The sequence below is a fragment of the Tripterygium wilfordii genome, chromosome 13, assembly GCF_013401445.1.
Source record: "Tripterygium wilfordii isolate XIE 37 chromosome 13, ASM1340144v1, whole genome shotgun sequence".
Classification (NCBI taxonomy): domain Eukaryota; kingdom Viridiplantae; phylum Streptophyta; class Magnoliopsida; order Celastrales; family Celastraceae; genus Tripterygium; species Tripterygium wilfordii.
In genome coordinates this window covers 12,133,569-12,147,489 of record NC_052244.1, presented here as the reverse complement: position 1 = coordinate 12,147,489, position 13,921 = coordinate 12,133,569, and the positions used below count along the sequence as shown (strand labels likewise).

The following is a 13,921-nucleotide window of genomic DNA, read 5'->3' as shown; positions in this document are numbered from 1 at the left end:
TGTCTATTGTTGGTGATTGAGCTGTTGTCATTATTGGACCGGGCACATGAGATTACCAAATTAACTTGTAGAATCACCACCAACTATATATTATATATATGCACAAGTACTTGTCAGATCTTTGTTTCATTACAATTTTGCTCTTAGCTAGCAAGATATTGAAGACTTAAATCTGATATTCGTGTGTCGAATCAACAGATTTAAGTAAACTTGTTCCTCGTATTCATATGTTAAATCAACAAGTCCTTCTTACCACTAGGACACCCTGCATCACACACATAGATACTACTCATTTGAATACAACTACACATTAGTGCACAACTGACAACTATTTAGCACCTAGTTCAAGAAATTATTGACTTCCATTATCATAATACTTATGAAAGGTCTAGCTACTTCAATACACCATCAATGTGAAACTGAACTGCCTAGCTTATACTTGGTCATAGGTGAGAGTACTAAGAACATTGAAATTTCCCTGAAAGTCATTATGAAGTTAATACTTGTTTAGGCTCTCAACAACCTCTTTTTCTCCAAACTAATCTTGTCCAAATCTTTATCACTCTCACATATCTAAGACACTTTTTTATTTCAGTCACTGCCTGGACCATCATTGCTTATAAACTGCTCATGAAATCAACAATAGAAAGATGCAGACAAAGAAGCAATCATAGATTTACAGAAATTTTAATGCTTCCATCCTCATGAACTGTAAAGGGTTTCATGTCCATATCAAAATGTAAAGATCAACCAGTACTGACACAACAATTGCTAAGGACTTCAAAGGCTTTGCCTTTCAGATGGTGACATTGATAACAAAACATTCCCCAAAATGGGGTGGAAGGTAAAACGCGTGGAGTTATTGGAGAAGAGCACGAAACGCACAAGGAAAGAGTTAGAAGCTAGTACCAGTGTCAATAATGGCTGTAGTACTGAGGATAAGGAGAGATCCCATCAGAGCCTTCATGTGCCAAACAAAAGAAATGTGGCAACATAGGGCACATACAATACAAGTAACTAGTGTGTGTATGAATTCTGTCTTATTCTTGGTAATAAAGTCTGCTAACTTGTTGAGCAATTGCATGGTATGCAAATTTGGCTAGTGGGTGTCAGTGTAGGCCCTGAGAGTGTGCAGCTGTATTGCTTTCTGATCATATTTTGATGACCTTATCATCTAAACCAGTGTCAGTTCCCAAAAGAGAAGAAATTGTATTTTGAAAACAAAAAAACAAAAAAATGTTAGCAGAACAGAAGTTAAGGTAAGATCATCACTACCTGCAGTTTCTAGCTTTCTGGCAGCAAAAGATGGGTATCTGCAATTGAATGCCTTGCAAGAGTTCATTCAATATGTCAGTACTGAACAGTCATCTCTTTGCCCTGAAAGCTCAAGGAAACTTACAGTCACAGGTAAAAATCATATGAAGGAACAGAAATTAACTCCAATAATAGAAATTAGAAAGGTAAATGTCATTTTCATGCTCCTACATGAGAGTTGTTGTCTAGCACAATGAAAATGACTTGTATGGCAGGTAGCTTCAAATGGCCAACGTTACTAGTTTGAAAAGAAAGCGAAGGCCATAGTGCTTGGCATCTGGCTTTTTTTTCCTCTCCTTTTCAAGTATTCACTAATAGAATCACTTGAAAAGGAAATGACATGGCCTAACAGTTAACCTCATAGTACAATTCCAGTGATTTCCCCACAACTTTGTAGAGCAGAAACAGCACTTGCACTGGCTCCAGAATTTTGCTACCCATTAATTTAACTCTCTCGTTGTCAAAGCTATGCACCTGAGGTCTTCCATTCAACAAAACACTCAAATGTCTATCCAAAATTTCTCTATGCAGAAGGCCCCCCTATGCCTATGGTTATCAAAGTTACAATGCTAACATTGGTAGAAGGAAAAGAGTCCCGAGATAGATAAAGGTTGTGATTTTCATAAAGTGGCAACACCATTTGCAATAGCAGTACTAGACGTCACAGCAGCTGGGATCTCAGTGATCCCAATTGCTGGGACGTTTATCTTTTCAGCATTGGCAATACATCTTTACATGATTGAACTCAAAGAAACATGTGATGATTCATAGAATCAAAACATGGAAATCCGATAAGCTTCTGCTTTTGGCCATGATTAAGCTCCCACTAATTTGTGGATAGCTTAAAGTAGTAGTAAGTCTAACAGGACAAAAGTTACATCACAGGGCTAACAATTTTGCCCACAAAAAATAAAATTACTTCTGTCAATCAGAAGTCAAAAGGTACCATAATCAGCTTCAGTTAATTGTCACACCAAACATAATATCGCATAAAGAACATCAGAGCAGCACTTCGAGAAACTTTGAGGTGACCCATTGAGTTAACCTAATAACGCATAAAGAAAGTAAACTTGTATAGAAGAAATACTACGTTGAGCATATTCCTCACTGAGTTCTCCAATTCTGAATTGAACAACATAATTTATCATACCAACACAATCCATATAACCACCAAATGAAACATAACATCAGGACAGTCAAGAAACACAGCACCTTAAAGATAACAAAGGCTCCAACTTCTTCATACCATTAACAACAAAAATACATCTGAACTACTTGCAGACATTCATCCCCAACCCAACCACACAATTCATTCCCTCAGGAGCTTCCTCAAGCTTTCCCCATCCCTGACAAGTCTTCCGGTTTGCAGCAGGAAAGCACTCAACCCACAAAGGACCAGCTAAGTCCTCATCTTGGATTTGTCCATTACTCTAGGAGCTGTGAATCAACCACATAGTTCGCAAGTTAGAAAAATCAAACCCATAATACCAAAGTCACAAGAGAATATGTATGGCAGGAGAAGGTGCATCCCAAAGCGATTGTGCAGATGATCAACTCTAAAGCGCTCATTCATCGCAGATGTTCCTAATTAATGGGCCAGGGATTCCAGGCAAGCTCTATGCTCTGGCCAGTTCCACAAACTATTGAAAAATTCATAATTCTGTTATCATGGTCAGCCTTCACAAGGCTAAACTAAACGCATAGTTAACAGACCGTCAATGCTACATAAGCCAATCCATCTATGTTGTGCAGAACTTACCATAGATAGATCAAAAAGAGGAAATAGTTGTGGGATGCAGATTTATGCATATGCTCAATATATCATTATTAAATTTGCTTTCCTTCTTTTGAATATACTAACTTAATAAGATGGTTCAACAAAAAGGCAGTCAGATACGAAAAGGAAAGCCTGTCGCATCAATTAGAGCTTCTAAACCATTCCTGTTACAGGTAAACAAGCATCCTAGTATCTTTCAACCTCAATCTTATCTTTCTTTACCATTCAAATGTACCTCATACTCATTCTCAACCACCAAATGCTCTTTTACGATGCATCATGTTGCAATGTATTTTTCTCAAATTTTCATACCATCCTCTAGATATCTACCGTTGTTAAACAGATTGTTAGAGGGGCGGAGGGAAAAACTCACCTAAGCCGATCGCATCAGAACTTTTCATGATCTTGAGCCTCTTGCATGAATCAATGAACATCCTGCAGAAACAAAAGGGGAATAATAATTTTTCAAAAAAGGGCAGAAAGAGCAGATGCAAACATCAGCCTGAGGAAAGAAATAATAGCTCATCTGTCAAGGCTTCAACTGGGTTTAAATAAAATTACAAGTTATTCAAGGAAGAGAGTTTCAATTAATAAGATTTTGTAATAATAAGTAATAACAAGTGAAGTCCAAGTGCTCCACATCTGTAATATATTAGGTCAAATTAATTGCTGGAATAAGGCCAAGACTGGAGATCCTCAACTGAATAGCTCATAGACCAACACAGAGGGAACAAAGTTCTCCACTAATAGTTCAATAAGTAATGAGCCACATATCTAAACAAATAAAGAAACAAAACATGATGTTAAGGGCCCAAGTCGGTTACGTATATACTATATACTTGTACTCGTATGTCTTTCGGTCTTACAAACATCCAACAACAGGGAACTTCTAAAAATAGATGCACAAGTACTAGAGGCGAACATGAAAATACTACAAGCATACATGTGGCTCAATGGTAGAGTTGCAGGGGCAACCTAGAGCTTACAGGTTCAATTCTTGGAAACAGCCTCTCCACATACTATGTGGAGGTAACGTATATGTACATCATGTGTATCCCTGACCCGGCTCACTATGAAAGCCTTGTGCAAGGGACTTGTTTACGTTTATTAAATGCACAAATACTCAAAAACACAGGTGATCAGAAAAGGGTTTAGTTAAAATTATCTAAAATTCATTCAGTGACCTAATATTGATTAACAAATCAATTATTAGGAAAAGAAAATATGGTGTAGTTGGGGCAGAAGAGAAAGAGGACTCTGACATCAAAAATGTTGAGGCCAACAATGTCTCAAAACTATAAAGACCTAGCCTTTTTGAGAGAGATGATATAGAAAACCATTGGTTATAACAAAGCTTTGTTTGATTGCCATATTTTGTTTCGAGGACAAATTATAAATCCAGTGATATATGTATACATAGATAGATAGATGGTATTGGTCCTCCTCTTCCAATCAAAAACATCCTAAGCACATCCTCTGATAGAGTCGCGCCCATACACGCTCAACACCCAAGGCCCAACCGACACCCACCCATATGGGCCGGCTGTACCCAAGGCCTACCAGCCCATACTAGAAAACCTTGGGTACTAAGGGAGGCCCATACCTCCCCCTATAAACAACACCTTAGCTCCCACATCTTTCGATGTGGGACAATCCTATCAATACCCTCCCCTTCAAGACCAACGCCCACGTTGGTCGTGCACCATGGTCGACCACTCCGGCAGGCGCACCCGTGTTGGTCGAGCACCATGGCCGGCCACTCCACAGGCGCGGCCCCAAGTTGAAGGCACAACAGGATCATGCTTCGATACCATTGATAGAGTCGCGCCCATACACGCTCAGCACCCAAGGCCCAACCGACACCCACCCATATGGGCCGGCTGTACCCAAGGCCTCCCAGCCCATACTAGAAAACCTTGGGTACTAAGGGAGGCCCATACCTCCCCCTATAAACAACACCTTAGATGTGGGACAATCCTATCATCCTCTAATAAAAAAAATGGGAAGCAATAAAAGTAACTGCATTCAGAACAAGGTAGGTCGGTCGAAGACTTACTCCCACGGGACATCCCCAACAAGCATCCAATCACCATCCTTATCCTCACACGTAAGCACATACTCTGATCCATGTAAAAGGTCCCTCAACTTGCTCTCACTCAGTATTTCCCTCCCTCGAGCTCCATGTGATCCGCATTGACCTGAAATCACACCTGACTGTAGTAAGAGTATCCAGAAAGGTATGCACCTTTAAATTGACTTATCATATGATGTTAATAGGGTCTCATGCATCAAATAAGCTACCACCGCATTGGCAAAAGACTTCAAGCAGAAAAAATTACCTATGGTAAAACAGCTGAACATCTTCTCAAGAGCAGAAGATAGCTCTTGATAAGTCGAATAAGTTCTCAGATCTACCTTCCTTAGATAAGGAGCACCATCCATGCTAACTTTAACAAAAAGAGCACCAGGACCTGGTTTCCCATCCACTTCATCATTGTTCTTTGACGTGGTAGCTAGTGTATTCTTCCTAAATGATCTGATGGGAGGCCACCCCACTACCTGTGCCCTGCAAAAAAAGATAAAAATAAAAAATAAACATAAAGCAATAGCCACAAATAAATCAACAAGCTCACACAGTTGTGCAGTCACTCTACTCTTAAAGTAATTCAAAATCATCTTTCAAGCAGATGCATTTACTTTGCAGCTGGTGCACCATGCTGGTTAACCTTGGTTCCATTTGCAGACGGTTCCTCCGGCACTTTGGGTGGAACCTCTTTCACTATGGATGATTGAGTCCCAGATGGCTTGGAAGATGACATGACATTTTCCCCTGAATTACCAGGAAACTTGCTTTGTCCCACGGATTGCGGAGACTCGGAATCGGACCCAGCTCCATGAAACATCCAGTTTTTTTCAGCATACCCGAAAGTCTTCACCTCTGAGAACCCATCCATGGTATCAGAGAATCCTCTTTTGTTGCCGGAAACAACATGCTTCTGTGTGGATGAACTAATTCCATCCTTTGTTGGAAGCAAAGGGAAGAGAGGCTTCTCATCAAACTTCCCCACACTCGACAAGCAATACTCCGATTCTCTTTCGGGGGATAGCGATCCAGGAAGACCAAGCCTCAACTCAGTAGCCTTCAAATTGAGACCACTCTTGTTTTCTGCAGGTAAGCTTGAGACTGCGGAGCTATCAACTGAGGAAGAATCTGACAGGCCCAGATAATTTTGTTCTTTGAACCCAGGACCATTGTGGATGGTGGATGTGGAGGGGACTAGAGAGGCATTACTCTGCCCCTCCTCCCCTCCCAGAAGAGGAGGATACATTAGACTTGCAAGATTCCACTAAATAAAGAGTGTAGATTCTGCTTAAGATGAATATAACCCAAATCAATTTACTGCTTCCTTCGCACACAACATAACTGTTGTACGAATGAAAGCAACAACAGTCTATGGAATAGAGCACATAATTAAAAAAAAAAAAAAAAAGTGATAACAAAACACCGAGAATTGAAAGAATCTGGCAGAGATTGGCAACATCAGAGTGTACAAACAATCTTCTTCCAAGATCAGAAACAAAGTGGTCAACTCCATGGACCATAGCAGAATATGAAGCATTTTACTGGACTACTTTTCCATCATTTAGGAAACACTTTCTATGCTGTTAAAGTGCAGATTAACTCCCCAATCTTGCTTTGGAAATTTTACAGATATTGATAACAATATTACAACAAGAACAAAAGGGCAAACAAATTTTAGCCAAATAAATAAAAGGCTTCGATATCTCGGTGGGAATAATAATGAAAAAAAAGAAGCTATTTTTTTTCTAAAATCTTGGGCAAACGAAAAAAGAGAGCAAATGAAACCATATGTCAATTTCGTAACGTGAACAAAAGCATATGATATCCATGTACTCATTTACTCTTGATGAGTTGAAACTTCCCTTCGCAAATCAAAAATTCGTTTTCCATTTTCCTTTCCTCAAATTTTCTTCGCAACCAAACAGATAATAGAGAGAAGACATGTCAAAAAAAATCACCAAGCCCGCAACAGACAAAACCTCGTAGTCTATAGATCTCAACTCACAAAAGGGAAGAGAGCAGAAGAAAAAATTCACAATAAGTTCACGTTCAACACAAGCTCACAGAGCATCAAGATCTCTCGGCAAAGAAGGCTTGAATTTCAACTAAAAACTCAACACTCCACGAAATGCAGGTGACAAGGTCATACCTGTTAAACTCTCGACGGATCAAACGAAGCAAAGGATGCCGACCAAATCTGACAAAACTTTCAAAGCTACAAGCCACGAATTGCAGGTGAAAAACAGCAGAGAACAGGAGAGCGAAAGAACTCAAGGTCCTCCCATTAAAGCAGAAGCTAAAGAAAACGAAAAGCTAGAGGGGTAATATGGAAATTACACTAAAAACGTTTGCTGTTTTTTTTTTCCCTACCCATTTTGTACCTCATATTTGTTCGTGGTGGGGCAACTTCTAAGGTTAGGATGCTGGACTAGATTTGTTTGGGTCACGACCCATATTATAACGGGCAGAACCCACCACCACTCTGAATCCGGATAGTTTGATTGTTGTATGTAAACCTTAAATTCATTATAAATGTTCTTTGTGAAATAAATAATAAATATTTATATTTAGAGAGAGTTTTCAATAAAATTTATTATAGTCGCAGACAAAATTGATCGAACTACATAAAATCGTTTTCTCTTGTATGTGATTCATCTTGATTTTCGATTTCTCAATGATTTGGAGGAGATCTTTATGAGTCAAAAAATTTGGTGATTGTTATTTTATTTATCTTCTGTTATATATTCATAGCTGCAAAAAAACATGGTAGAGATAAATAAATTGAAATCTCAACTTAGTGGTGAGTTTGAGAAGAACGATCTAGGTGTAGTGAAAAATATTCTTGGCATGAAGATACATAAAGAAAGAAGAAAAAGGGAATTGTGTATGTCACATAATAGTTATCTTAAGAGTGTTCTCTTGAGGAATGAGATGTAGAACTCGAAAGTGATCAATACTCCACTGACGATACTTTTTTTTTTTCTTGCTAGTATGTTTATGAAAACAGATGAAGAGCGTGAGTTCATGGCTCGAGTTATGTATGCGAGTGTCATTTTGTAGCTTGATGTATACTATAGTGTGCATACGACCAGACATTTCATAGGCAATCAATGTGATGAGCATATATATGGCTACATCAGTGAAGGAAAATTGATAGACAGTTAAGTGTATTATGAGTTACATACGAGATACCTTTTATGTAGGATCGAGATTCCGCAGGGCTGGACACTATCAATTTGTGTGGATATGTGGATTCTAACTATGTAGGGGATTTAGACAAGATATGATCTGCAACGACATGTGTGTTCACATTATCAACCAATCCAGTTAGCTGGGGATAGATGTCACAGGCTATTGTGCCTTTGTTTACCGATGAGTCATAATATATGGTAGTGACAGAGGTGAGTAAGGAAGCATTATGATTTAAGGCCTTGATTAGTGATTTGAGGATATTAAATGAGAGCACAATGTCTATAGTGATAGATAGAGTATGATTCACTTGACGAATAACAATATTTATCATGCTCGAATGAAACACATTGACATTAGGTTTTATTTTATGCACGATATCATTGATAAGGGTGAGGTTTTGATGGTGAAGTTTAGGCATTACTTGAACTTAATCAATGTTCTACATGTTTGAGTACCTTCGAGGTGCTGGTGGAGACAATAGTATGAGATTTGTTGATGGTGGAGCTTTTAAGGAAGCTTAGTGTCAGGTGTATAATGTTTTATATGACTCTAACTTATGAGGTTAGGATGGTGGACTGAACACATTTTGTCATATTATGGAAGACGAAGCACGTTGCTGTCAAGGGTCTTGCTCGCGGATATCTTGATAATTGTCCGTAAACGCTAAACACATTATAAATATTCTCATCGTGAAGTCTTAGAGTAATAATAGATACTTGCATTGAGGATATTCCACATACGCACCAACAAATCTTAACGTCATTTTATAGACAATTTACTTACTTTGTTTTGTTTATTATAAAGATAATCACAATCAGAAGTCATTGAAAATTTTCACAATGATAAGTTGACGGTGTAGATAGCATTTATATATGTCCACCCAATATATCACTACAATTATTCCTTACATCTTAACCATCCAAATAAGGAATCCCTTTAGTCTTTTTCTTTTTCTTTTTCAATTCAAGTTGATCCTCAAAGATGAAAGAAATTTTTTGTGAAGGATAAAGTATGGACAGATTACTGAAAGATATGTTTCGGTTTCAAATTGACTGAAATTAGTTCATAGTGATTTATTTGTCTAAATTTGAAACATTTAACGATCTAATTAAAAAAAAAATTAAGTCAAATGATCTAAATGTAAACGCTCATATTTTTCAGTGACATATCCGTACTTTAACCCTTTTATAAGATGTAGTATTCAAAGTATTTGGACAATATCAATTATGATAAATGGGATGTAAATACCAAATTTATGGTCTCTTTAATTCAGTAATCTTATTAAACCTTGAAATAATATTAAGATAAACAAAAGGGTAAAAGTGTCCATCCAAGTAAGAATATAATTGGGAGATTTTAGGAGCATTTATTGTGAGAGTGGGGGGTTCAAAGGGACAGATGTAGCAGGCGGAGGAGACAAGAAAGCGGCATTTGAAGGCGGTTTGCCGGGTGGTGACCCGGACATATACCATCCACCTTTTTCTTTACTTTCCATCATTACCCCTCTCTTTCTCTCTCTCTACTTAATGATAATGGATTCCAAAGCCGATGTTGAACGAAATAATGTTTAATTTCTCTGTGTATAGAATAATTTAGGTTACATAATTACTCATTGAATACTACTTTACTTAATTGAAGCCGGCAATCAAAAGTAGTTTGCCGGTGACTTGTAAACCACATAAGTATGTTTAGGGGAAAGCTATGGTGGCATGAAAGTGGGTCCCAGACTCCCAGTCCTCCTCTTTTGCCGGTGACTTGTATTACTTAAAACTCTAAGGGCTTGTTCGTTTAGGGTGTTGAGAGGTGTTGGGTTGGGAGGTATTGGGGGGTATTAGGTTGGGAGGTGTTCGGGACGAACCCAACCTTCCCAACACCTTAAACGGGCAAGCCCTAAATAATCGTTTAAGCCTTAAGGCACCAATGAAAAGAAAAGAAAAATTAGAGTTATTCCCGTGATGTATCGAATCTGCATGATTTTGTTTTTCGTGAATCATTTCACTCAATAATATTTAAACCCGAAAGAAAATACTTTGATGATAGAGAGGAAGTAAAAATTTATTTATAAATAATAGTATTACTTAAGTTTACTCAAACGATGTAGAATTTTTACAAACAAGTCTTCACAAGAGCTGTCACCACCGATTGGGGGGGCAAGCAGCCATGTAATTTAAAGCGAATGGCAAGGGTCTGTTTGAGAGTGTTGTCAACTGTGGTGAGATGTTGTGTGTTGTTGTGAGTTATAAAACTGTGGTACTGTGAGGTGAGTTGGAATGCAAAAAGTTGTTTGGCACATCACTTTTAGAACTGTGGTGCGGTGCTGTGAGGTGCATTTGATGTATCTAAATTATGGTTATATTAGATGACTAATAATATTAATATAAAATCACTTAATGTTTACATTGTACATTAATTTAAAATAAAATAATTGATCTAATTTGATTACGTAGGACAATTTAACATATATCGTAAGCGTTTGAGAGTGCTGTGAGGTGTTGTGAGGTAAAAAGCTGTGGTGCTGTGAGGTGAGTTGGAACACAAAAATTGTTTGGAGTGTCATAAAAAAACTGTGGTGTTGTGAGGTGCAGTGCAACAGAATACAGTACTAACGCATTGCCAAACACCCCCTTTGTTTGTTCTAAGCTAAAGCTTCGCCTCGGCACGTGCTCTGCAACTGGCATTGGATCGGGTCGGCGTGGGGACACAAATGCCCATTTCAAGGTCAATGGTGGTGTACACGTGCGTTGATGTGTTTTCCACTTTTGTGCACGAATACGGAATGTAGCGTCTACAATCTGTCAAAAGTCAGTCCAACCAAAACGATAATGCAAAGCTCATTATTGGTAGCCCGGCCCAATAACTTATAAGTTTCTTGCATTTGGAGTTTGTTTTAAAATGGTTGGCCAAGTTGGCATATGAAGTCATCATAGTTAACAAGGTCACCATCCAATGAGCTCCAACTGTTTTTCCTCCACTCATTAGCCCACTAAGCCACTTAGGCAAGTTCCCTTCTACTACTGTCTCCCACAGTGAGAATACTAGGGAAGCTTATCCAACAGTTTCTTTCCCTTGGTGTCAAATCAATTAGGCCAAAAACTTTCCAATAATGTTGATTCCTATATATCTATTCAACAAAATATCTTCGAAATGAAATATATCAACAGTTTCATTCACACATCAAGACAATTAGACAAAGGGAAAGTTTTCAATCCAAGGCAAAACTATTCTTAAAAGTATTTTGGTCCCAGCCTCCAATGGTCCCAAAACTTGAAACTTCCTACAACATGTTGCAGTAGATAAGATCAAACAAGCAGAAACTACCCAGAACTTGCATGGATTGTGGGGAATGACACTTGACTTCAATAGGCAAACACCCTTGTAGTGACCTCACACAGTCACACAGCTAGTGAACTGTTTGTGCTCACTAAAGGAACGGTGAGGTTTGAGTAAATCTTGCAACATCAAACTTGATCCCCTTCAAGATCTATGGGTTTTCAATTTTTCAAAAGAAAAATTATAAATCGAAAAAGATATTCGTCCTAGCAATAGTGATTCCAGTTGGGTTTAGTGATCTCACGTACATGGATCAAAATTAAAATGCATATGACGGGCTCTATGTGCACTTTAAATGCTATTCATACACCTCAACACTTTAAATCCAAGTTGCTGGGACGACTACCACTTCTGTTTATAAATTGTTGTATGAAGATTGTGTTCATCAACTTCACATTCCCAGACTCCGCAAAAACAAGGATCAGCAGACTAGGGGAGGTCCACATGTGAAGAAAAATGAAGGGGGATTTAAGTCAAAAAGAAAAAAAAGAGAACAAATTCAAATTCTACACGGCAGTATATTCAATGAAAGCTGTTTGTGTTGGCCATCTTTCTCTGTATCTTTTTTTTCCCTTCAAAATCTCATATACTTTCATCAAACTAATTCTTCAGGTGATGGAACTTGAGAAGATTGTGTTGGGTTTTTTTCTGACATGATATGAAGCAATCAAGTTAAACTCATTTTGGGTTTTCTACTTCAATAGTGCTAGGTAGTCCATATAGCGATAGTCCATGAGAGCCCAAATATCTTAAACAAAAATTTAAAACGTTTTAACTCTCAAAATAATGTTAATTTTTTTTTAAAAAAATTACATATTCAGAATCAACACATAAAACTCTTTCTAACAAGATCCATTGTCGATGAGTTTTGTCGGATAAATCTTAATTCCATTATTTTTTTCAATGGAATTTATTAATTCCATTGTTTTTTCAATGAAATTTCAAAAACAAATGAATTCAGAATTAAAATAATTAAAATAATAAATTCTAAACTGTGTTTTCAAAAACAATAGAATCAATATTAAAACAACATATTTTGGACAACGAATTATGGGATAAAGGAGTATAAATAAAACTATTCCATTGATTAAATCAATGGAATAAATCTGTTGGGCTACCTAATAATTAGATTGGCTAGATGTCATTTTTTGTTTCTATTTTGGTACTGTCCATTGGCCTTTTTAAGTACTCAAAAGGGAAACAATTTTTCATATTCAGTACTCATTAGCTTGTGAAAGATGAGTAAAGTAGCAAAGTTTTCCACTAAACCATTAAAAAAGAGAGGCACAATGGCAGAGAGAATGGAAAGATAGTGACAAATATGTGAGCCATGCATGAATGGGGGGTCTCCGCACAACACTAGAACAGAGCAGCCTTGACACACACACACACAAGTTGCACCGCCCCTCTTGCCAACTTGAACGCAATTTTTTTTTTTTTTTCATTTCGTTTTCAAATTTCAGCTTGCTTTCAGATTTATTCATTTTACTTTTTGTGGTCACTTTCACTGAGTGTTGAATTCTAACTCGACTACATTCTTTGATTCCAAAAAAGAAAAAAAAAAGAAACTACATTTCAAAGATTATATCAAATTAGTTGAATTAATGAGGTATACTATTCGAGTAGACAGGGTCACAAATCTTTGTAGATTGTAGTGTCAAATTTGATAGTGTTGGGTGAACTAACGAGCGATTATGAGATTAAGTCTCTTGTTCCACATCAACTAGGAAAAGATATAAAGTACAAAATATATTAGGTTCAAATTCTAAACTAGTAACATATGATTTTCCTAATTTTAAACTAATATGAGCTAGTATTGAGTTTTAGAAGATAAAACCGTGCGAGCTCGTATGGACTGACTCAAAACGAACAAAATATTATTATAGGAGGGGTCAATATAATTGGTCAATTTTCTTCTTACATATATTGAAGATTTTATCGTCACCTCTCTCAATTTTATAAAATGTAGTAGTTTCTCTTGTTTCTTTAAATTATTTATTATTATTACAGTCTAAATTTAGAAAAAAAAAGAAAAAGAAAAGCAAAAGACGAGATCACTCCGTACCATGGCCGGGACGTTTGGTTGTACCTTTTACGTGCCCAAACTCCCACTTCACTTGCCTCTTTATAAATCCCCGCCGCCCCCTCTCTCTTCCCTCCCAAATTTAAGAACTCTTCTTCACTTCACTTTCCTTCCTCTCTCTCTCTCTGATTCAGCACATGAG

General features: G+C 37.5%; 1 protein-coding gene across 1 annotated transcript; it reads right to left on the bottom strand.

Annotated features, from left to right (window-relative positions):
* Positions 1-2,370: 2,370 nt before the first annotated feature.
* On the bottom strand, positions 2,371-7,511 carry LOC120013296 (auxin-responsive protein IAA9-like). Its single transcript, XM_038865055.1, has 6 exons — positions 7,324-7,511; positions 5,789-6,458; positions 5,431-5,657; positions 5,148-5,289; positions 3,465-3,526; positions 2,371-2,751 (listed from the first exon to the last, which is right to left on the bottom strand). Exons 2-6 carry the CDS (start codon positions 6,418-6,420, stop codon positions 2,714-2,716), a joined length of 1,101 nt encoding a protein of 366 aa, XP_038720983.1. The 5' UTR covers positions 6,421-6,458; positions 7,324-7,511; the 3' UTR covers positions 2,371-2,713.
* Positions 7,512-13,921: the final 6,410 nt, after the last annotated feature.